Source organism: Eucyclogobius newberryi, unplaced genomic scaffold, assembly GCF_026437365.1.
Source record: "Eucyclogobius newberryi isolate DKJ021-1_F unplaced genomic scaffold, fEucNew1.0.hap1 SCAF_16, whole genome shotgun sequence".
In the NCBI taxonomy this organism is placed as follows: domain Eukaryota; kingdom Metazoa; phylum Chordata; class Actinopteri; order Gobiiformes; family Gobiidae; genus Eucyclogobius; species Eucyclogobius newberryi.
The window spans coordinates 4,190,898-4,214,067 of NW_027315790.1; the positions used below are offsets into that span (position 1 = coordinate 4,190,898).

Consider the following 23,170-nt stretch of genomic DNA (forward strand, 5'->3'; position numbering starts at 1 on the left):
GAACGTGGGTTTAGGTCTGCATCCCTACATGTGGGAGAACTACTCGACCTCTATTATTCCTTTTAAAGTGATTGTTGATGCTGGGTTTTAGAGTCTGCACATATGTCCTGAAAATGAACTCTTTTTTTTTTTTTCTTTCTTTACCTGAGAAATCTCAGCATCAGCACTTTTTAAACAGCTACACGTACACGCTTTAAAAATCTTCTAAATATTCATGTCATAATGACATATTTAGCCTTAATCATTTTTAACCCCTTACCTAATTCATTCATTAATGTTCACACATAAAGGGCACGTCCACATCAAGCTAAACATGTTTTAACCACGTGGAGTGAGCGTTTCTGGAGTCTAAAAACTGAACGTTTTGAAACTCTGTTCAGGCGTCTCCGCCGTTACTCTGTATCTGCAACTTTTTTGTGACGTTTGTGACGCTTAATGACACATGCACCACAGCTTTTTGTGCATATGCAGAATTCTCCTCTGAACTGTTCTACATCTGCTGCGTTTCACTCGTGCATCAGTAGATTATTGGTTTCACTTGAAGCCGCCATGATTCTTTTGTTTGGTACATCCCACGTTCAAGTGCATGTGAATTGTCTTTGTTTTAGTTTTCAACAACATTTGGGCTCTACAGTCATCATAACTTTAGATACTCCTGTCACAATTGTATTCATAATGTTAATAAATATATTGATAAATGGAAATAGTTTTTAAAAGCAATTGATGTTGGTTCTAAGGCTGGATCTACCATCATCATCACATTAGTTCTTGTTTATGAAATGGAATGTAACTATTGATTATGAGAGTATATTTAGTCAAAAAAAAGTCCTCAGGATGTTAAGTCATTTAGTAACTGTTGTAAATATTGTTTTACTGGTCTTCACAGTGTCATGGAATCAGACAAACACCGATGCTATTCCGTAACACATCGAGAACACAATTCAACTTAGAATATGAAACGACACAGAAATATCAGACATTTGTATGGCAAGCTTGGGAGAAAACGCTGGGCTGTGTCAGCCAGGCCTTTTGTAAGGAGCCTGGCTGACCCTCCTGCGTCTCACCTCGTTTTTTCCCATGCTGGTTGGTTTTATTAGATATTCTGGAATAGGCGGGTCACATTTCTCATTGGTCAGCTTCACATCAAGGCACTTGGTATTTTTCCGTAGACATCAAGCCTTGGGTAAACATTACCCAAACTCCTCTGGGCTGTCACCCCCCCTCGGGTAAACATCCTTTGGCCCATCTTTACGACCCCTTCACAAATGCAGTTTGTCACACACCCGTTCTTCTCTTAGACTAATGATGCAGATAAAATATCACTATTATGCAGATAAAATACATGACAGAAATATACTCATATATTCACATTTTATCACATTTCCCTCCTGTTTATCAAAGCATTAGTCACTGTCTCATATGCCAAACACATTACTCTTTTCAGTTTTCAACATGTCTTTCATATAGGTGTTAAAATGACACTTTTACACTCAAAAAGTTTATGCACATTTCTCAACATTGAACACACTCCTTTTCTCTCGGCAACAACATTTCTACAGCATTACTGTCCTAAATTTTGAGTCAGATTGGTCAATCTCTGTAATTTGACAAACAGACAATTTATCTTGTCTATAATTTGTGCGGTGTGATGGGAAATATAGAAGTACAAGCGGAAAGCCCTTAAACCCGCTCTGCTCTCTGGTCAGTCAGTTTGACTCGTCAGGGACCTCTCTGGACAGCCCAATAGAATCAAATACGTAGTATCAGGTGCTACTGGAACCAGATTGTCCACTAACCTCTCAACCTTGACCCTGCGGTATGGTTCTGGGTGATGCTGATCTTTGTTCTGACCATGGCTGGCCACAAAAGGATACATAGGCACAACGTCCCACAAGTGTCCCCACACCACCATACGTCCTCGCGCTTCTTAAGAGACCTTCTTCCGCTGCTCGCTTCAGTCACACCTTTGACACATATGAACTGGTACATTTCCCATCTCAATTCATAATCTCATTAACATTGCATGTAGTTATGTTGTAGCAGATAAAAAACTCTCTCTTAGTTAGTGCAAACAGTGGCTGTGGTGTAATATGCCATTGTGTTTCTTCAGCTACTGTCATGTCAATTATACATTATACATTTCACATTACACATTTCATAACCTTTCATGTTGATCACTTATTTTCTTCCCTTTATTTTTCAGGTCTGTGTATGTTTCATTTCCCGGTGTATATACACAGTTATGACACACCATTGTATGTTGATCGATTGTCCCGTGCATAATTCAGGTGTTCAGCACCCATATTACCGTCATCGCTGTGATGATGATAACTGTTAATTCTTTTTCACAGAGTATGGTACTCTGCGCACCGTAGCCTCTGGCTCTCGTTCATCGTAGCAGAGTATAGTACTTTGCGTACTGTAGAATCTGTGTCCCGTCCATTGTAGCAGAGTATCGTACTCTACCGTAGACTCTGGACAAAACTCATACAAACGAAGTCCTGCGTCTGCGACGTTATGGATCTGCCGCTGTGTTGTCCAGACATTTCTCTCACTTTCCCATGAGAGCACCCATGATCTCGTCCCTCCAATGGTCGGTGTGTGGCTCCGTCCACCTGGCTCGTCCACTTGGCTCGTTTCTGTAAACACCACATCTCCAACACGTTCTTCTGCGGTGATAAACAAAGTCTTTTCGACAGTTCAGTGTATTTCAAACAGTTTTCTTGTTTACAATTTTTTTTTTTAGTAATTATTGATTCGGAATATTTGTTTACACGTCCATATACCTCCTTTTTGAGATATGGCCTTGCCCATTTCTCAAACTTCTATACAATTCTACATTTAAACAAAATTCAATAATCCAGATAGTTTACAACATTCACTAATCCAGGATGTAATCAAGGAAGAGATGGAATTGCGTCTGTCACTCCAACTCCGCAATGTCACCTTTTGACCTTTCACAGTTCAGTGGTCACATCCCTGGCTGAGCCCCTCCTTCCACGACGCTGGGCCCCCACCCTGTGTGTCTGTAATCCGACCCTGCCTCTGCGATCTGTAACTTGTAAATCTGTTTTACCACCATTTGTTTCAAACTCCAAATGTTTCAAACTCCAAATGTTTCAAACTCTAAATGTTTCAAACTCTAAATGTTTCAAACTCTAAATGTTTCAAACTATAAATGTCTCAAACTCTAAAATTCTGGTGTGTGTCTGTGTGTGTCTGTCTGTCTGTCTGTCTGTCTGACTGACTGACTGACACATCAAACAATAATAATAATTATCTCAATAATTCCCCCGTTGAGCTGGCCATAAGGCTCAGTTCACAACTTAGAATTTTCATCACATAATTTCACATCTCCTGTGGGTGTGGCCGGCATAAAGTCACCCATCTAATGTAATATGTGCTAATCTTCTATATGTGCTTCAGGTGAGTTTCAAACTCGATCTCTCACACCTGCTCATGTGATGCTTTACAAACGTTGTGTATTAGTTTGTTCTAACAAGTCTATATGTGTATTAAAATCAAAATGATTCTAAATCTTCCCCTTGTCCATAAGGCAAGTCTCTTTTATCAACATGTTTTCCCTTGTTCCCTACTTTCTTTGTCTTTCCTTTGTCTCTCATCACATCTTCCTCGCTGTCTTCCCCTCTGTCTGTTCTGTCTTCCTCTCTGTCTCTGAGGAAACACCCATTTCCAAATTTCTAAACCTGCTTTTTCTTTCTCTCTTTTCACTTACCCTCACTTGTAACCTGCTTTTACTTTCTCTCTTTCTTGTAGTCTAACCATCATGTCATGGAATCAGACAAATACCGATGCTATTCCGTAACACATCGAGAACACAATTCAACTTAGAATATGAAACGACACAGAAATATCAGACATTTGTATGGCAAGCTTGGGAGAAAACGCTGGGCTGTGTCAGCCAGGCCGTTGTAAGGAGCCTGGCTGACCCTCCTGCGTCTCACCTCGTTTTTTCCCATGCTGGTTGGTTTTATTAGATATTCTGGAATAGGCGGGTCACATTTCTCATTGGTCAGCTTCACATCAAGGCACTTGGTATTTTTCTGTAGAGATCAAGCCTTGGGTAAACATTACCCAAACTCCTCTGGGCTGTCACCCCCCCTAGGGTAAACATCCTTTGGCCCATCTTTATGACCCCTTCACAAAAGCAGTTTGTCACACACCCGTTCTTCTCTTAGACTAATGATGCAGATAAAATATCACTATTATGCAGATAAAATACATCACAGAAATATACTCATATATTCACATTTTATCACACACAGACTCCAACAAATGCCATGTGCAGAGAAGTTTTAGGACTCAAAGACGTAATTGAATCAAAGTGATAAAGAGATATATCATTTTGTGTTTTGATTAATAACGTATTTTGTGTCATATACTCAATCAAGCACGTCACTTTAGCTTTATCTTGTCAAATTCGTTGATTACTTGAAATAATTTTACCAGAATAATTGCCAGTTGCAGCCCTAAATTATACAGTTCAGATGCTAAATGTAATTATTCATGGAGCATATATTGTATGCAAATGACTCAACACAATCAAGTTTCTCAATCAAATGGAGAGCTAACGAGCTCAAAATATGATGATATGAGAATATATCGTGACGGACGTCTTGGCAATACTTGTACTGTGATACTTTTAAAGTACATCAATTCATTATAAAGTGCTTCACGTATGAACTGTGACTGCTGCTTTGAGGCTGAATCTGCTGAGTGAAAAGTGACATTCAAAGAACAATTCTAGTCTTTTATTAAAGGTTGAATGGACAATTTTTTTGGCCCAAATCTGAGTCTTATTTCCTCGTGGCGTGGACGGCCGATTAGTCCTGCCACGTATCAATCATAAAACGCACCTACTGTTCACCTGCAGCCGCGTGTGGCTCGTCCCACGTTTCCGCGTCTGTAAACGCATTGATCTATCATAATATAGTTCCCTCAGTGTACGGCGCAAAATGAAGACGGAGAAAGACAGTTAGAGCTGACTCAGAAGAAGACGGAAATCTACGGGAGACAAGAGATGCGATGCGATCTTTCGCGCTAATAAACAAACGCACGTGTGTCTTGTATCAGTCCACACGGGGGAGTGGCATGAGCACGGGGGAGTGGCACGAGCACGGGGGAGTGGCACTACCAGAAGACACTGGACATTTTTACACTCTATTTTGTAGGCTAATGTAGAGTATTGTTCATAGTACAGAAAAAACACTCAAGTGCATCTGAAAAGAAAACATTGTATATAACATGTATATATGTTATGTATAATATATAATTTCGGTCCTGGAAGTGACGAATTCTGTCCTGCTGAAAGCTTTTTTTCATTCATCACAGTAGAGCTGGGTTTCGATTGAAATTTCAAGAATCGATTTGATTCCGATTTTTACGTTTCAAAATTGATTTTTTTTCGATTTTCTCAGATCCCATTCGATTCGCTCCGATTTCGATTCGATCCGGGGTTAATGTTATCAAATGAAATGTATTTGAACCGTTTCCTTGACTTCATGACTGTGTAGAGAAGCAACATATTAAAACTGGTATTATATCAATATTAAACAGCAAATCTTACAAGTATTGGTAGTTGTTGATGGAAGACTGATGAAAAGGTTAAGGGTCAATCTATCTTCAAGAAAGATAATCCAGGAGTCCTGAATTATCTTTCTTGAACGTAGATTGAAGTTCACTGGGGGAAATGTAGAAAATAATTTTAATTAAAAAAAAAAAATCGATCTTTGGACATACGAATCCATAATCGGTCATTAATATGCGAATTGATTAAAAATCGGAAAATCGATTATTTCAACCCAGCTCTACATCAGTCTGTTCCACTAACCCTGACCCTTTTGTTTTGTGCTTGAATGTTGAGCGCTTTTTGTTTTTGACCAAACCACAATAAAAAAAATAGGGTTAACCCCAACCCTTAACCCCCAACCCTTAACCCCCAACCCTTACCCCCAACCCTTACCCCCAACCCTTAACCCCCAACCCTTAACCCCAACTCTTAACCCTTAACCCCCAACCCTTAACCCTTACCCCTTAACCCCCAACCCTTGACCCCTAACCCTTGACCCTTAACCCCTAACCCAAAACCTTTAACCTCTCTCTCACCTGGAAAAGCCTGGCAGCTCTGTGAGGATCCTGTTCTTTCATCTCTCCAGCGCCTTCAACACCATCAGCTCCTGAGGGACAAGCTGGAGACGGCTGGTGTGGAGTATGACCTGGCAGAGTGGATCCTGGACTACCTCACGGACCGACCCCAGTTTGTGAGAGCCCGGAACTGTGTGTCTGACACTCGGACCTGCAGTGTGGGGGCCCCAGGGCACTGTCCTCGCGCCCTTTCTCTTCACCCTTTACACTGCAGACTTTAGATATGACACGGACAGCTGTGTCCTGCAGAAGTTCTCTGACGACTCTGCCATCATCGGACTCATCACGGACGACAATGACGCGGAGTACAGAGGACTGGAGCAGGACTTTGTGGACTGGTGTCAGCGGAACCACCTCCTCATCAACGCGGGGAAGACCAAGGAGATGGTGGTGGACTTCCGCAGACGCCACCCCACTGCCCCCTCACCAGTGAACATCCAGGGACGGGACATTGAGAGAGGTGGTTTTCTTCTGAACCACAAACTGGACTGGACTCATAACACAGACTGTACAGGAAGAGCCAGAGTCGGCTCTACCTCCTGAGGAGACTCCGGTCTTTTGGAGTGACAGGGCCGCTCCTGAAGACCTTCTATGACTCTGTGGTGCATCAGCTCCTGTAGGTGTGGCCTGCTGGAGCAGTAGCATCACAGAGAGGGAGAGGAAGAAGCTGGACAAAGTCATCAAGAAGTCCAGCTCTGTCCTGGGCTGCGCTCTGGACTCGGTGCAGGAGGTGGGGGACAGAAGGGTCCTGGCTAAATTCACATCTATGCTGGACCATGAGTCTCACCCCCTGCAGGACACGCTGTCCCCTGCAGGACACTCTGTCCGCTCTGGAGAGCAGCTTCAGTGAGAGACTGATCCACCCTCTGTGTGAAGGAAAGGTTTCGCAGGTCTTTCCTTCTGCTGCTGTCAGACTTTATAACAAACACTGTTAGTCCTACTGTGCAATTACTGTCGTGATCACATGTAATGGTATTTATTTATTTATTTTTATCTTTATTATTTTTCCCCTCCATCCCTTGTTGGGAAATGGGATTTTTTGTTTATAGGAGATCTTCTACTGAGAGTGTTTTTCAGACTTCCTATAAGTGATCTGTTCTGTTCTTCTGTATCTTCCTGCGTTGCACCGATGAAATTTCCCCATGTGGGACAATAAAGGAATATCTTATCTTATCTTATTTGTCACTTCCGTGAGTTATGAGTGTATGATCTAGTGCTGACCCAACAGGTCGAGCGGCGTATTTTAAACTGATCATCTGACGTGAAACAGAAAGTCCACGATGACTGAAACACAAATGAATTCATAGCTACTGTAACTAACTGGTGACAAGTGAATTAGTCCTTTATATATATTCTTTATGTACAAACAGAACACTTTGAAGTGAAATGTTGCTGTTTTGGGGACAAACTCATGTGAAATTAAGAACAAAATTTGTTTTTTTTAAAGCAGAAACTCTATTTGTTTATTACAATAAACTATCAAGTTTTTTTTGTTTGTTTTTTAAATATGCTTTTAAATGGTTTACGGAATGTACAAAAAAATTAACAGATTACTCGATTAATCGAAGAAAAAATCAATAGATTACTCGATTACTAAAATAATCGATAGCTGCAGCTCTATGAGTCCTTAAGTTCTTAAGTCCACCCTATAGTCCAGCTAATTTCACTTGTAGATCAATAAAGTGATGGAGGTGTTTGTCTTGTGCTGATGGCATTCTCGTGTTTACGTCCTGCTCTGTGTGCCTCAGGCTGGCCTGTCCTTCTGGGGATGGGGAGGCCTCGGAGTCGTGCTCTTCCTCATCACATTCGGACCCTTTGCCATTTTCTACTTGGCCTTTTACTTGCTCTGCATCGTCGGAGGGTGAGTGGCCCTCCAGTGCCTCCAGTGTGAGACCTGCATCTGCTCATGTCCGTGTCCTTATCCCATAGGGGCTTTGCCGTCATTCTTCTCTATGGGAAAATCAACTCTGAGAAGCACCTGGAGAGCTGCGAGCACTCGTACCTGCCGCCCACAGCCTCAGGGATCGTGATGGTGAGCAGGTCACCAACTCCAACTGCTCAGCCTCCCGGAGCAACGTCCTCTAACACTGACTTTGTTCTACAGACACTGGAGGAGATGAAGCTGGAGCTGAAGCTTCCTAAGATCGATCGTAGACTAACAGGCTCAAGTTTTATTGACGAGCCGCTGCAGCAGGTGAGGTCATTGAGTCCAGGTCCATTCAAGCACAAAGTGTGTGTGAGCAGCAGAGGTGGAGCCACATTCAGGTATCAATCCAACAGAAATGTGCTAAAAGAAAGGTTTAAGTATGGGATGAATATCGAGTCATGTGTGTGAAACAGTGTGTGAGTTACTTAGTGTAGTGAAATATATTTTGATTACCGTACTTTTCGGACTTTAAGCCGCTACTTTTCCCTGCCATTTGAACCCAGTGGTCATTATTATGGTGCGTCTAATTTATAGATTTTTACTGGCAAACGGCCACCGGGGGAAAACTAGCAGGAAGCCGGGGGAAAACTAGCATGAGCGTTTGACACGCTGTAGAAGAAGACGTCAGGGACACATCATGTTTTCTATAGTTTAAGCTTCAATTAGACTTGTATTCACAGAGAAATGTGTTTCTAATGAGGAAGTGAATCCAGACGTGGACACGGAGACATGCAATATACGGCAAGGTTTATTGCCAATGAACAGAATTCACAAACACAGGAACTTGGTGATTCGGTGTAACATAAAACAATGAACAATTAATAGTTGGATAGAAATAACAATAAGCTATAAGATAAAAATAGGCTTAATATGCACACAAATTTACAGTTGATTTTACATATGTAGCACAGAAAGTGAACAGTGCAGTGAGTGATTAAATGATGGTTAAAGTGACAGTGTTTAAGAAGTGTTGGGAGGTTCTGGTCCTGATTAGGGCTGAACCATTTGGAGAAATAATCTAATTGCAATTTATTTTTCCCCAATATTGCGATTTAATGTGTGATTTAATTTTATTTTATTTTTTATCCTTTTTTTGTAAGGAAACATAATGAATAACTTAAATAAGATGAAAAATGACAAATAAATACAAAGACATAGTCATTTAAATGTATTACCAATGGACACTGTATAATAGGCAAGGCAAGGCAAGTTTATTTGTAGAGCACATTTCATACACAAGGCAATTCAAAGTGCTTCACAGCAGGAAAAATGCATTCAAATCACAAAGAAATGACAGAAACAGAAATACAATAAAATTAACTAAATTAAAAATTATCAATCCAACTGATTTTCTAAACTAATAAAATCACAAACAAAAGAGAAGAGTGCAAAGAAAAAATACCTTTCAGTCATATGTGCAGCTAAACAAAACTGTTTTTAGCTTAGATTTGAACATTGTCAGAGTAGAAGCCTGTCTCACATCTTCAGGAAGACTGTTCCAGATTTTAGCTGCATAAAACTGAAACGCAGATTCCCCATGTTTAGTCCTGACTCTGGCACCAGCAGGAGGCCGGTCCCTGAGGTCCTCAGAGTCCGAGATGGTTCATATGGCACAAACATATCCAAGATGTACTTTGGTGCTAGGCCATGGAGAGACTTGTACACAAGCAGAGCTGCTTTAAAGTCTCTTCTCTGAGCCACAGGGGGCAGTGCAGAGACCTGAGAACAGGACTAATGTGATCATACTTCCTGGTTCTGGTCAGGACCCGAGCAGCAGCGTTCTGGATGTACTGCAGCTGTTTTACAACTCGTTTGGAGAGGCCAGTGAGCAGGCCGTTACAGTCTAATCTACTGGAGACAAACGCATGGATAAGTCTCTCTAAATCTGGTTTTGACACTATATTTTTGATTTTGGCAATTTTTTTAGATGGTAAAAAGCTGCTGATGTTATTGATTTGACGTGTTGAAGTTCAAGTCTGAGTCCATTATTACCCCCAGATTTCTAATTTGGTTTGTAGGTTTTAGAGCAAGACTCTGGAGGTGACCGCTAACACTTTCTCTTTGTTTCTGTGGGCCAAAAACGATTATTTCAGTCTTGTCTGAGTTCAGCTGGAGAAAGTTGTTTTGCCTCCACAAACTGATCTGTTGGATGCAGTGACAGAGTGAATCTACTGGTCCATAGTCACCTGCCGATAGTGAAACATAGATCTGAGTGTCGTCTGCATAATTGTGATAGGACACATTTTCACTGCGTATCAACTGACCTAACGGCAGCATGTAGAGGTTGAACAGAAGGGGTCCCAGGACTGACCCTATGATAATACACAATCATGTAAATGTGTACAGTTTTAGCTCATGGCAGCATCAGGCTGAACTCATTTGGATAAATCAACTCTTCTTGGCCTTTTCATCCATTGGACAGAAGCCTCACAGTCAAGACCTTCAGGGTTATTTGGACCTTCAGTTCCAGGAGCATCAGGTTCTCCAGCATCTTTGTTCACAGGGAATTCCTTGACTTGGTCTAAATTCTCCATAAAGTGGAGAACTCCCTCTCACAGTCTGAAATTGAGAGATGACCACATTGAAATAGTCTCAAGAGGATGAGAGAGGGAGAAACTCATGTTTCTTGTCAAAACTTATAATTGTCAATTGCCTGAGTTTAGACCTTAGACATGTCAGAATGACAGAAGAGATTCTCACTGAGACGAAAGCACGTGTACTGCTTCTGTGATTGGCCGAAACCCCATGCGGGTTTTTTTTTTTTGGTCCTTCTTCTGAGTAGCACTAGCTCCGCCGGCGCTAGGCGCTAGCTTTGCACATGACCACATTCTAATCGTGTACATTGCGATTAGCAAATCGCATTTGATCACATTGCGATTTAATTGCAAATGCAATTGTATCCTTTATAAAGATGACATGAAATGAATGAAATAATAGATTCAATAGCCTGTATTTTACAGAAAATTTATATTTTATTTGATATTTAACATTTTATTTTTCACACCAGTGATCGCGGGCTGGCCCTCTGCTACATGCGGACACTGTCGCCCCTCAGAGGCCCCTCAGAGGCCCCTCAGAGGCCCCTCAGAGGCCCCTCAGAGGAAACTGCTGTTGTGATTTTGGGCGTTACAAAAATGAATTGAATTGAAATTAAAATCAAGTGCATTGCCCATAACAAAATTGGAAGCTCCAAAAACGCACCTGTTGTATTATTTTTAGATTGTAGGCCTAGTAAACTTGTCTTGTTTTTCTTTTTGACTTGTATAAGTTGTTTTATCATTGTTCATTGTTTCATGTTGCACTGAATCACCAAAGCGAGTTCCTATGTTTGTGAATGCTGTTCATTGACGAGTCTAGTCATGTGCATCGTAACACAACAACCAAAGGTTAAATGGTCAATTGTAGGCGAAATAAAACAAATAATTGATTTAACTAATTGTCATGCTCTTGCGATAAATATATATTGCCCATTTGTTTTGTTTAATGCATTATTCAGACTTCATTTTTTGAAGTTGCTATTACCGTACTTTTTGGGTTATACAGCGCTATAAAAACTGCTCCAACAAAATTTACAAAGAAACAAGAAATTGTACATACAGGCCACACCTGTCAATAAGCCGCTGGTGCATTGTAACTTGAGATATTTACTCATGCCAGTGGTCGGGCGGCGCTAATTTCTTTAATTGTAATAAAATTGTAAAAAAACACAGCATTTCGAAGCGAGTGAGTGTTACGCTGTAACATGAGATATTTACACAAAAATATGCTCCACGGTAGTGATGCTCGGGTCAAGTCTGTGGAGGAAAGTCTCATTTCAATGCAGCAGGTTCAAAACTACAGACCGCTGTATATGGCAGGGCAGCGCTCCACGTGTGGCTTTGCCTTCTGCAGCATCTAGAGTCACTTCCTCATTAGACTCGTTTCTCTGTGAATATGAGTCTGTGACAAAGTTACAGACTAAAGACTGGACCAAAAGACCACCCCCTATCTCCCCTATCTACATTTACATAGCTACGACTGACTCATTCCTGTCGGATTGGCATTTTGTCTAAATGACAGTACCGTGATACTCTAAAGAAACATTGGGACGTTCATTTTTGTCATTATGGACCAGCCCCTATGCAAATATCTTCAAAAGCACATTCCCAATGTTATTCATATATGGATCATCTGCACCTCGCACGCTTGACATGCAAGTTACACAAATAATGACACAATACACGGTCAACACAGCATACGTCCACCCCACTTCTCTTTGCATCCCCTGTCACAGAGTAAGATGCCTGTGCCTTTCAAGCCACGACACATCACCACGTGACTACCGCCCCTTTACGTATTTCCATAGCAACCAGTGATAGCATAGATTATGACTTCTACATACTAATTTACATTAAAAGCACACATTTCTTGGTGCTTTGATTACATTTAAATCCAATATTTTGCTGTTGCACTGTTCATGTGTTGATGTGCTGCTGCAGGTGATTCAGTTTGCTCTGAGGGACTACATCCAGTACTGGTACTACACTCTGAGTGAGGACGAGTCCTTCTTACTGGAGATCCGGCAAACGCTGCAGAACGCGCTGGTGCAGTTCTCTACACGGTACACACACTCACGTACAAACATGTGGTCCTGGACTGAGCGAGCTGTACAAACATGTGGTCCAGGACTGAGCGAGCTGTAACCATGTGCTCTGCAGGTCCAAGGAGGTGGACTGGCAGCCCTACTTCACCACGCGCCTGGTGGACGACTTTGCCACACATTTACGAGTGTTTGGGAAAGCGCAAGACCGGCTCACAGAGAGAGACAACAATAAGGGTATGTTCACTTCCCCTCTGCTCTTGTGGCGCTCCTCTCAGGGGGTCAAAGGTGATTGTTGTGTTTGTAGGGGACATGCAGGAGGAGATGGTGGACTGGTTCTTTGAGGCTGAGGTGGAGATGGAGAGGACAGTGTGCAGAGACGTGGTGTGCACTAGTCCCAAAGACGAAGAGGGTGAATGCCACACACAGTTGAGTGTTAGTGTTGAAAGCCTGTGCTGACCACACCTTGTGTTCAGGTTTCCTCCGGGACCTGTGCGAGTTACTTCTCTACCTGCTGCTGCCGCCTGGAGACTTCCACAACAAGAACATGAGATACTTCCTGAGAGTGAGTCTGCAAACGTTAGGCAACATTTCTGTGGTTTCTGTGGGAGAGCTATGGTAATGGTCACCTATGACCTTAACATGTGCTAGTTATCAGCTGACGTGGGTGTGTCTGTGTGTGTGGCTCGCTGTGTGTGTGACGTGCTGTGCGACGTGCTGTGTGACGTCTTGTGTGACGTGCTGTGTGATGTCTTGTGATGTCTTGTGTGACATGTTGTGTGATGTCTTGTGACGTGCTGTGTGCAGGAGGTCCTGGCCTGTGGAGTCCTCCTTCCTCTCATCCATCAACTCAGTGACCCAGATTACATCAACCAGTTTGTCATCTGGATGGTAAGCAGATACCACAGAGCTTCCACACGTCTTACACTGATAACTCAGACTCATGAGCATGTGTTGTCCACAGATCCATGACTCCAGCTGTAACTATGAAGCCTTCATGAACATTCTAAAGCTGAGCGACCGAGTAGCCGAGCTGGAGGCTGTGAAAGACAAGGTGCTGGAGGAACTGCAGTACCTGCGCTCGCTCGACACGGCAGGCGACGGTGTGTCTTCTAGTCCCTCCTGGTTATTCTGTAGATTTTTTTCTTACAGTTCAACATTATACTTCATAATATGAACATAATAATCACCAGTGTACATAACTTTTATTATTTATTTAATGCTTAACATGTATGAGACACAAAAACCACAGGAGTAAAATGCTGGAGTAGAGTAGAGAGATGCTTCCTGCATGGTCAGCTAGTTTATGAATTCAGGTGACTAATTAACGTGATAATCATAAATAAAAAAGGCCTTGTAGATGGAGCACAGTTGGACCATGGGCTAAATAGGCTCAATTGTGACAACTTTAGCATTATTTACTTAAATCATATATACATCATACATTTGACAGTTTCCACTGTTGAACAGTAATTTAAGTACTTTAATTGAAGCATGGCCTTTTGTTGTCTCTGTTTTTAGACATCAATGTCATCAAGAACCAGATAAATAGCCTGCTGTTTGTGAAAAAAGTGTGCGAGAGCCGCATCCAGAGACTGCTCTCTGGAAAGGTAAGCCCTGTCTCACTATGAAAATACATAATACATTACATATTACATAATAAAACGACACGTATAAAGGTGCAACCCTGATAAAGATCTTAAAGCCAAGGTATAAATCTGAGGATTTTCTAAAACATTAAATGTTTTCTCGGGTGGTAAGAAAACAAGAATTTAAGAAGACCTTGCAAACTTGAGCAAAACTCAGTAAAATTTAGTTTTCTAAATTTAATTTTTTAATGAATTGAACAAGACTGTTCAGCAAACTTCTTTCCATATATGTTATTAAAAGCCAAACCTTTAAACCTTCTTTATTTGGTTGGGGAGAGCACATGTTAATGAGCATACAGGATACACATGCTGCAAACATGTCATTATTGTAGCCATGGGCTCATTTCCATCTGCTGTCCCACATTCATACACCAGCACACGGACACTGTGGCTGTGGAGTTCTGACTAGATCGGGTGCTGACGAGTTGGCGTTTGATATTGCGCAATTGAGACTGGAGAAACAAATCCCTTCATTATTGTTTTTCTTTAAGAGTTGTCATGAGTTGTCATGAGTTGTCTTCTTCTTGCAGGAGGTGGATGCACTGAAGTTGGCAGCCAACTTTGGAAAGCTGTGTGTCATCCCTCTGGACCAGATTTTGGTCCACAACATAGCCCTGCAGTTCTTTATGGGTAAGTAGTACTATTCAGTCTTTACCTTAAACCTTACCTTAAATTTTAAATGTAGTTATTATAAATGTACTCCACAATTGGTGGTGGAACTCTACTTCTGAAGCCAAAGCGGCCCTGAGGTTCCGCCGCACTCACACATTTATACATAAGCAAGATGAGCTGCTGCTGCTCGATCAAAGCATGGATTCTCTTTGTCACACTTATTTGAGGCCTTTTTCCAACTCAGGCCGGCTGTACACTCAAGGACTCAGAAATCATCCAGTTTACTAGACCTAGTGCACCAATTATGCTTTACTCAAAATATGACAGCAATATATGATGGCAGACAATATGACCATAAAGAAGTGACTTTTACTGTTCCGTGAACTGTAACAGATGAGCTGATGAAGTCACTTTCAAATAACATTCGTCACATGCTAGCATTAGCCTGTTGTACCTTTTAGGGTGAAATCAAACTTCTACCAGGGACCATGAATGCTTGGATTGAGCACAGGCTCCTGAACATTTGCGTTGTGTTTTTAATATCTGGTTCTCGAGTTTTCAGACCATCTAAAAATGTAATGTGTTACCATGGTAACCGTGTGACGTCACTGTAAAGTATAGATACAGTGAGAACATGTTGTGATTTTGCAAGATCTCCCACTTTTGGAGGGGTCTGAAATGTTCACTGTAGATGCATTTCCACAGTGAGAGACAGAATCTAAAAGAAAATCGGAAATCACATTGTATGATTTTGAAATGATTATGTTATTGCTGCAAATAAGTATTTGAACACCTGCCAATCAGTAAGAATTCTGACTCTCAAAGACCTGTTAGTCTGCCTTTTTAAAAGTCCATCTCCACTTCTTCATCTAAATTAGCAGCACATGATTGAGCTCGTTAGCTGCCCCCACAATCAGTCAGACTCCACCCACTGCCATGGGCAAGACCAAAGAGCTGTCACAAACACCAGAGACAATATTGAAGACCTGCACAAGGCTGGAAAGGGCTACGGGGCGATTGGAAGCGGCTTGGTTAAAAAAAAAGATCAACCGTTGAAGCAATTGTTAGAAAATGGATGCGGTTAAAGATGACTCAATGCAAGATCCCCAAACCTGACGGATCTAGAATACATCTGTGTGGAGGAGAGGGCCAAAAGCCCTGCTGGAGTGTGAGCAAACCGAGTCAAGAGCAACTGGAACGTTTGATTTTGATCTTTGTAATTGTAAACAAAGGCTACTGTACCACATATATAGCAAAAAAAACATTTAAAAATCCTACAATGTGTTTTTCTTTTCTTTTTTTTTGGATTCTGTCTCTCAAAGTGGAAATGCACCGACGTTTGAAATGTTAGAACCCCATCAGGAAAATCACAGGGTGTTCAAATGTTCAAATATTTTCCTCCCATTAAATCCAAAACTGCTCTCTATGAATGTACTTTATTTTTCTATGAAATTCTAAATAAAATTAATTGTACTAATTGTACAATACAATAAACAACCACTTGACAATAAAAGCATAATCTAAATCATATTTGGCTCATGCTTGTGCACATGTTGCAGACTTCATGCAAGCTGCTGGGGCCCAGGCAGAGCTGTTCTTCTGGCTCACAGTGGAGGGGTACAGAGTGACAGCGCAGCAACAGCTGGAGGCCATGCAGCTGTGGAGCCGGGACGGGAGGAAGCAGCCGGACACCACCAAAGGCCTGCTGAAGGCTGCAGCACTGGGCGTCTTTGAGCAGTACCTGTCTGAGAAGGTCCATTCCACTCACTCTCCTCTCTCTCCTCCCTCTCCTCCCTCTCCTCCCTCTCCTCACTCTCCTCACTCTCCTCCCTCTCCTCACTCTCCTCCCTCTCCTCCCTCTCCTCCCTCTCCTCACTCTCCTCACTCTCCTCCCTCTCCTCACTCTCCTCCCTCTCCTCCCTCTCCTCACTCTCCTCACTCTCCTCCCTCTCCTCCCTCTCCTCACTCTCCTCCCTCTCCTCACTCTCCTCACTCTCCTCCCTCTCCTCACTCTCCTCCCTCTCCTCCCTCTCCTCACTCTTCTCACTCTTCTCACTCTCCTCACTCTCCTCACTCTCCTCACTCTCCTCACTCTCCTCTCTCTCCTCTCTCTCCTCCCTCTCCTCTCTTTCCTCCCTCTCCTCCCTCTCCTCCCTCTCCTCTCTCTCCTCTCTCTCCTCACTCTCCTCACTCTCCTCACTCTCCTCACTCTCCTCACTCTCCTCCCTCTCCTCACTCTCCTCCCTCTCCTCCCTCTCCTCCCTCTCCTCCCTCTCCTCTCTCTCCTCACTCTCCTCACTCTCCTCACTCTCCTCCCTCTCCTCCCTCTCCTCTCTCTCCTCACTCTCCTCACTCTCCTCACTCTCCTCACTCTCCTCACTCTCGTCACTCTCGTCACTCTCCTCCCTCTCCTCCCTCTCCTCCCTCTCCTCACTCTCCTCACTCTCCTCACTCTCCTCCCTCTCCTCACTCTCCTCACTCTTCTCACTCTCCTCACTCTCCTCACTCTCCTCACTCTCCTCACTCTCCTCACTCTCGTCACTCTCCTCCCTCTCCTCACTCTCCTCCCTCTCCTCCCTCTCCTCACTCTCCTCCCTCTCCTCACTCTCCTCCCTCTCCTCACTCTCCTCACTCTCCTCCCTCTCCTCCCTCTCCTCCCTCTCCTCACTCTTCTCACTCTCCTCACTCTCCTCACTCTCCTCACTCTCGTCACTCTCCTCCCTCTCCTCCCTCTCCTCCCTCTCCTCCCTCTCCTCCCTCTCCTCTCTCTCCTCTCTCTCCTCGGGCTCAGGACAGCACATTCACAAACTGTGTTTCACAGGCGTCTCCAAGAGTACAAGTGGATGAAATGTTAATCACTAGACTTGGAGAGAAACTTCAGAAGGATGAACCCACTCCCGAGATTTTTGATAACATCCAGAAAAAGGTTATTTTGTTTTGTCTTTTTACATTTTATTCACACCTACTTTGTGTAGAAGATTTCACGTTTCTCTGCTGCTTTGCTGAAATTGCTATTACGATCAATAAAGTATATTTTTAATGAAGTTGAATGGTAATCTATCCTGATTTCTCTCTGAACCCTCTGATGTGTGTCGGGCAGGTGTATGACATGATGCTCCGTGATGAGCGCTTCTACCCGTCCTTCAAACAGTGCCCGCTCTATGTGCGCATGCTGGCAGAACTGGACATGCTGAAGGAACCCAGCTACAGGGGCTCGGACGACGGCGAGGGGGAGTCCTTTAATGGCTCCCCCACCGGAAGTCTTAACCTGGTTTGTGCAGCGGTTCAACAGCCGGGCACCATAATGAAGCTGACTAACACTCTGTACATGTGTTTTAGTCTCTGGATGAACTGTCTACCTCCTGCCATGACGACTCTCTGCATCTCCACGCCTTCATCTCAGACACAGGTGCAGTCACACTCACACACTCGCACGCACACACACACACACACACCAGTAATGTGGGTCATGCATGTGCAGTGACCCCAGGGTAGACCACAGTGACCCCAGGGGTAGACCACAGTGACCCCAGGGGCAGACCACAGTGACCCCAGGGGCAGACCACAGTGACCCCAGTGGTAGACCACAGTGACCCCAGTGGTAGACCACAGTGACCCCAGGGGCAGACCACAGTGACCTTAGGGGCAGACCACAGTGACCCCAGTGGTAGACCACAGTGACCCCAGTGGTAGACCACAGTGACCCCAGGGTAGACCACCACAGTGACCCCAGGGTAGACCACCACAGTGACCCCAGGGTAGACCACCACAGTGACCCCAGTGGTAGACCACAGTGACCCCAGTGGTAGACCACAGTGACCCCAGGGTAGACCACCAAAGTGACCCCAGGGTAGACCACCACAGTGACCCCAGGGGCAGACCACAGTGACCCCAGTGGTAGACCACAGTGACCCCAGTGGTAGACCACAGTGACCCCAGTGGTAGACCACAGTAACCCCAGGGTAGACCACAGTGACCCCAGGGTAGACCACCACAGTGACCCCAGGGGCAGACCACAGTGACCCCAGGGGCAGACCACAGTGACCCCAGGGGTAGACCACAGTGACCCCAGGGTAGACCACCACAGTGACCCCAGGGTAGACCACCACAGTGACCCCAGTGGTAGACCACAGTGACCCCAGGGTAGACCACCACAGTGACCCCAGGGTAGACCACCACAGTGACCCCAGGGTAGACCACCACAGTGACCCCAGGGGCAGACCACAGTGACCCCAGTGGTAGACCACAGTGACCCCAGGGTAGACCACAGTGACCCCAGGGTAGACCACCACAGTGACCCCAGTGGTAGACCACCACAGTGACCCCAGTGGTAGACCACCACAGTGACCCCAGGGTAGACCACCACAGTGACCCCAGTGGTAGACCACCACAGTGACCCCAGTGGTAGACCACCACAGTGTCCCCAGGGTAGACCACCACAGTGTCCCCAGGGTAGACCACCACAGTGTCCCCAGGGTAGACCACCACAGTGACCCCAGGGGGTCACAGGGTAGACCATCACAGTGACCCCAGGGTAGACCACCACAGTGACCCCAGGGTAAATCACAGTGACCCCAGGGTAGACCACCACAGTGACCCCAGGGTGGGGCAGACCACAGTGACCCCAGGGGCAGACCACAGTGACCCCAGGGGCAGACCACAGTGACCCCAGGGTAGACCACAGTGACGTGCAGAGAGTGATTTCCTTGTTTTCTGTCCGTCTCTCTCGCCTTTGTTCATGGAGGGATAAAACAAAGTAACTAGATGCAGAATGTATATTGTGGACCGTCCCTGTCTCACTACAGTAAAGTCTATCTCCCCGTCACAGCTGCAATTGTCAGATGTATGCATAGCCTCTTCTATAGGTTCACCAGAGAATGAACCTGCGTTGGCTAGTGATGCTAGTGGTTTTACCCCTCCCGCCGTTTTGGCATTCTCTGACCCACCGAGCCTGCCACGCACAACATGTAGGATCTGCTCCTGAACAACAATGTATTGTAACAAATGAATCAGCCTTAATGCGGGGCAGGCCGCAGTGTTGAGTCCCAATCCAGCTCTCCACAACTTATTGCATGTCATTCCCAAATCTTATCCCCATTTCACCAGTACTATCCTGTGAAATAAAGCTTACGGGCTAAAAATCATTGTAAAAAATAAGTAAATCAAATTAAGGGAGTTTGCTTCTTTCCTTTGTACTCTCTCTGTTTCCCGCTCGCTAAGTTCAGGGCGCAAGAGCAGAGTCAGACGTGGAGTAGGGCAGACACTAGGTAAATCAGCTCACTGGGATTGTAGACATAGGACAGTGAGGTGTTAAGCTGTAAAATGCTGCATGTTTTATTACAATCTGAATCATATTCTAAAGAACCGAATTGGACGTGCTGAAATTCAAAGACATGTTTAGTTTGGAGATAATAATAATAATAATAACTTTTATTTATATAGCGCTTTTAAGTGACCCAAAGACGCTGAACATAATAAAAAAGGGGGGGTATTTACAGACAGGGGGGACAACACGTACAATACACATTAATATACAGATAAAATGAACAAGACAGAAGAAGTAGAGAGAGAAAGATGGGGATGTAACAGGGGGTAGAAGAGGAGGCAATGGGGTAGAGGAGGCTAGGGGTAGGGGAGGTCATAGGCTTGGGTGAAGAGGTATGTTTTTAGGCGGGATTTGAATGTTGTGAGTGAGGGAGAGTGGGACATGGGGGGAGGGAGTTCCAGAGTCGGGGTGCTGTTCGGGAGAATGCTCTGTCGCCAAAACTTTTGAGTCGGGATGTTGGTGCAGTCAGGGTGAGAGAGGAGGAGGATCGGAGAGCTCGGGAGGGGCGGTGGGGGAGGGGCGGAGAGCTCGGGAGGGGCGGTGGGGGATGAGGAGGTCAGACAGGTAGGGGGGGGGCAAGGTGGTGAAGAGCTTTGAAGGTGAGGAGGAGTATTTTAAAGTTTATGCGCTGCTTGATGGGGAGAGAGTGGAGAGAGTTGAGAACGGGAGTGATGTGATCACGGGACCGGGTGTGGGTGAGGAGGCGGGTGTGGGTGAGGAGGCGGGTGTGGGTGAGGAGGCGGGTGTGGGTGAGGAGGCGGGTGTGGGTGAGGAGGCGGGTGTGGGTGAGGAGGAGGGTGTGGGTGAGGAGGAGGGTGTGGGTGAGGAGGAGGGTGTGGGTGAGGAGGCGGGTGTGGGTGAGGAGGCGGGTGTGGGTGAGGAGGCGGGTGTGGGTGAGGAGGCGGGTGTGGGTGAGGAGGCGGGTGTGGGTGAGGAGGCGGGTGTGGGTGAGGAGGCGGGTGTGGGTGAGGAGGAGGGTGTGGGTGAGGAGGCGGGTGTGGGTGAGGAGGCGGGTGTGGGTGAGGAGGCGGGTGTGGGTGAAGAGGGTGTGGGTGAGGAGGCGGGTGTGGGTGAGGAGGCGGGTGTGGGTGAAGAGGGTGTGGGTTGTAGTGGCAAAAATCTCTAGATAAGACAAAGAAGCAAGTTGTCTTGTTTCAAAAGTAAACTGTTTAATCTTGTGGCTGAATCAGAAAGAAACTCGAGTGGACTCGGCCATTCTCATAGAAGGCCGAGTCCACGCGTCTGTCTCTTGCCTGCTTCCCAAAAATGTCTGTCTCCCAAATCCTCCCGTCCCCCCTCTGTCCCCTTCCTTAAATCACCGATGGTCACATGACCACACACACACAGAAGTTCCCGGTCACTGGTCTCTCAGGTACAAAGGAACCAAGGAGCAAATGGGACATCAAAGAAACAGTGGTTTCAGGAAGGAGACAGTACATAACATTTGCATTCATTCAATTCACATGTCTTGCCTAGTGTGAAACATAACGTGGGACTTCCTAGCCACTCCAGGGAGTCCGGACATGTAAATTTCCAGGCCAAAAGGGGTTGTCAGGCTGTTAGAACTAAATCTGATTAGAAATAGAATTGAAAGTTAAAAAGTAAAGGGCCAGATTATATTTTTTCCACAACAGGGTGAGGAGGCGGGTGTGGGTGAGGAGGAGGGTGTGGGTGAGGAGGAGGGTGTGGGTGAGGAGGAGGGTGTGGGTGAGGAGGCGGGTGTGGGTGAGGAGGAGGGTGAGGAGGAGGGTGTGGGTGAGGAGGAGGGTGTGGGTGAGGAGGCGGGTGTGGGTGAGGAGGGTGTGGGTGAGGAGGAGGGTGTGGGTGAGGAGGGTGTGGGTGAGGAGGAGGGTGTGGGTGAGGAGGCGGGTGTGGGTGAGGAGGCGGGTGTGGGTGAGGAGGAGGGTGTGGGTGAGGAGGCGGGTGTGGGTGAGGAGGGTGTGGGTGAGGAGGAGGGTGTGGGTGAGGAGGCGGGTGTGGGTGAGGAGGCGGGTGTGGGTGAGGAGGCGGGTGTGGGTGAGGAGGAGGGTGTGGGTGAGGAGGCGGGCAGCGGAGTTTTGGACCATTTGGAGTCTATGGAGGGAATGGGAGGAGATGCCAGTGAGGAGGGAGGTGCAGTAGTCGAGGCGGGAGGAGATGAAGGCGTGGATGAGGGATTCAGCAGCGGGGAGGGTGAGGCAGTGTCGGATTTTGGCGATGCGGCGGAGGTGGAAGTATGAGGTCTTGACGATGTGGCTGACATGGGGAGTGAAGGAGAGGGTGGGGTCCATGATGACACCGAGATTGCGTACCAGGGTAGAGGGGGTGATGGTCGAGGTGTCGATGCTGAGTGAAAAGGGACCAGTTTTATTGAGAGTGGATTTGGTGCCAATGAGGAGGAGCTCTGTTTTGTCACTGTTCAGTTTGAGGAAGTTGAGCGTGAGCCATGATTTTATTGTAGAGATGCAGGTTTCGATGTGGCTGAGGGGAGGGTTTTGGGTGGATTTGGTGGTGAGGTATATCTGGGTGTCGTCAGCGTAGCAGTGAAAGTCCAGGTTGAGTTGGCGGAGGATGTGACCAAGGGGGAAGATGTAGCAGATGAAGAGGAGGGGGCCGAGGACTGAGCCCTGGGGGACCCCCTGCGTTACTGGGGAGAGGGTGGATGAGTGACCGGAGAGGGAAATGAACTCTTGCCTGTTGGTGAGGTAGGATGTGAGCCAGTCAAGTGCAGAGCCCTCAACACCCAGTTGGCGCAGCCTTTGTAGGAGGATGGAATGGTTTATAGTGTCAAAGGCTGCGCTGAGGTCTAGTAGTAACAGGATGTTGAGGGCCCCGGAGTCTGCAGAGGTGAGGAGATCGTTGAGTACTTTGACCAGGGCTGTTTCAGTGCTGTGAAGTGGGCGGAAGCCAGATTGGAGGGGTTCATAGAGGTT

At 45.6% G+C, this 23,170-nt stretch overlaps 1 protein-coding gene across 2 annotated transcripts in view; it reads left to right on the forward strand.

Moving 5' to 3' along the window:
- Positions 1 to 23,170, forward strand: part of snx13 (sorting nexin 13) — a 47,176-nt gene that overhangs the window by 9,527 nt on the left and 14,479 nt on the right. For both annotated transcript variants that reach the window (XM_072447316.1, XM_072447318.1), the window contains exons 2-16: positions 7,914 to 8,026; positions 8,095 to 8,197; positions 8,270 to 8,359; positions 12,571 to 12,692; positions 12,790 to 12,908; positions 12,979 to 13,083; positions 13,148 to 13,236; positions 13,479 to 13,562; positions 13,636 to 13,774; positions 14,193 to 14,281; positions 14,851 to 14,950; positions 16,492 to 16,685; positions 17,754 to 17,858; positions 18,033 to 18,203; positions 18,272 to 18,341. In XM_072447316.1, coding sequence (XP_072303417.1) covers positions 7,914 to 8,026; positions 8,095 to 8,197; positions 8,270 to 8,359; positions 12,571 to 12,692; positions 12,790 to 12,908; positions 12,979 to 13,083; positions 13,148 to 13,236; positions 13,479 to 13,562; positions 13,636 to 13,774; positions 14,193 to 14,281; positions 14,851 to 14,950; positions 16,492 to 16,685; positions 17,754 to 17,858; positions 18,033 to 18,203; positions 18,272 to 18,341 — 1,693 coding nt within the window. The remainder of the gene's footprint in view (positions 1 to 7,913; positions 8,027 to 8,094; positions 8,198 to 8,269; positions 8,360 to 12,570; positions 12,693 to 12,789; positions 12,909 to 12,978; positions 13,084 to 13,147; positions 13,237 to 13,478; positions 13,563 to 13,635; positions 13,775 to 14,192; positions 14,282 to 14,850; positions 14,951 to 16,491; positions 16,686 to 17,753; positions 17,859 to 18,032; positions 18,204 to 18,271; positions 18,342 to 23,170) is intronic.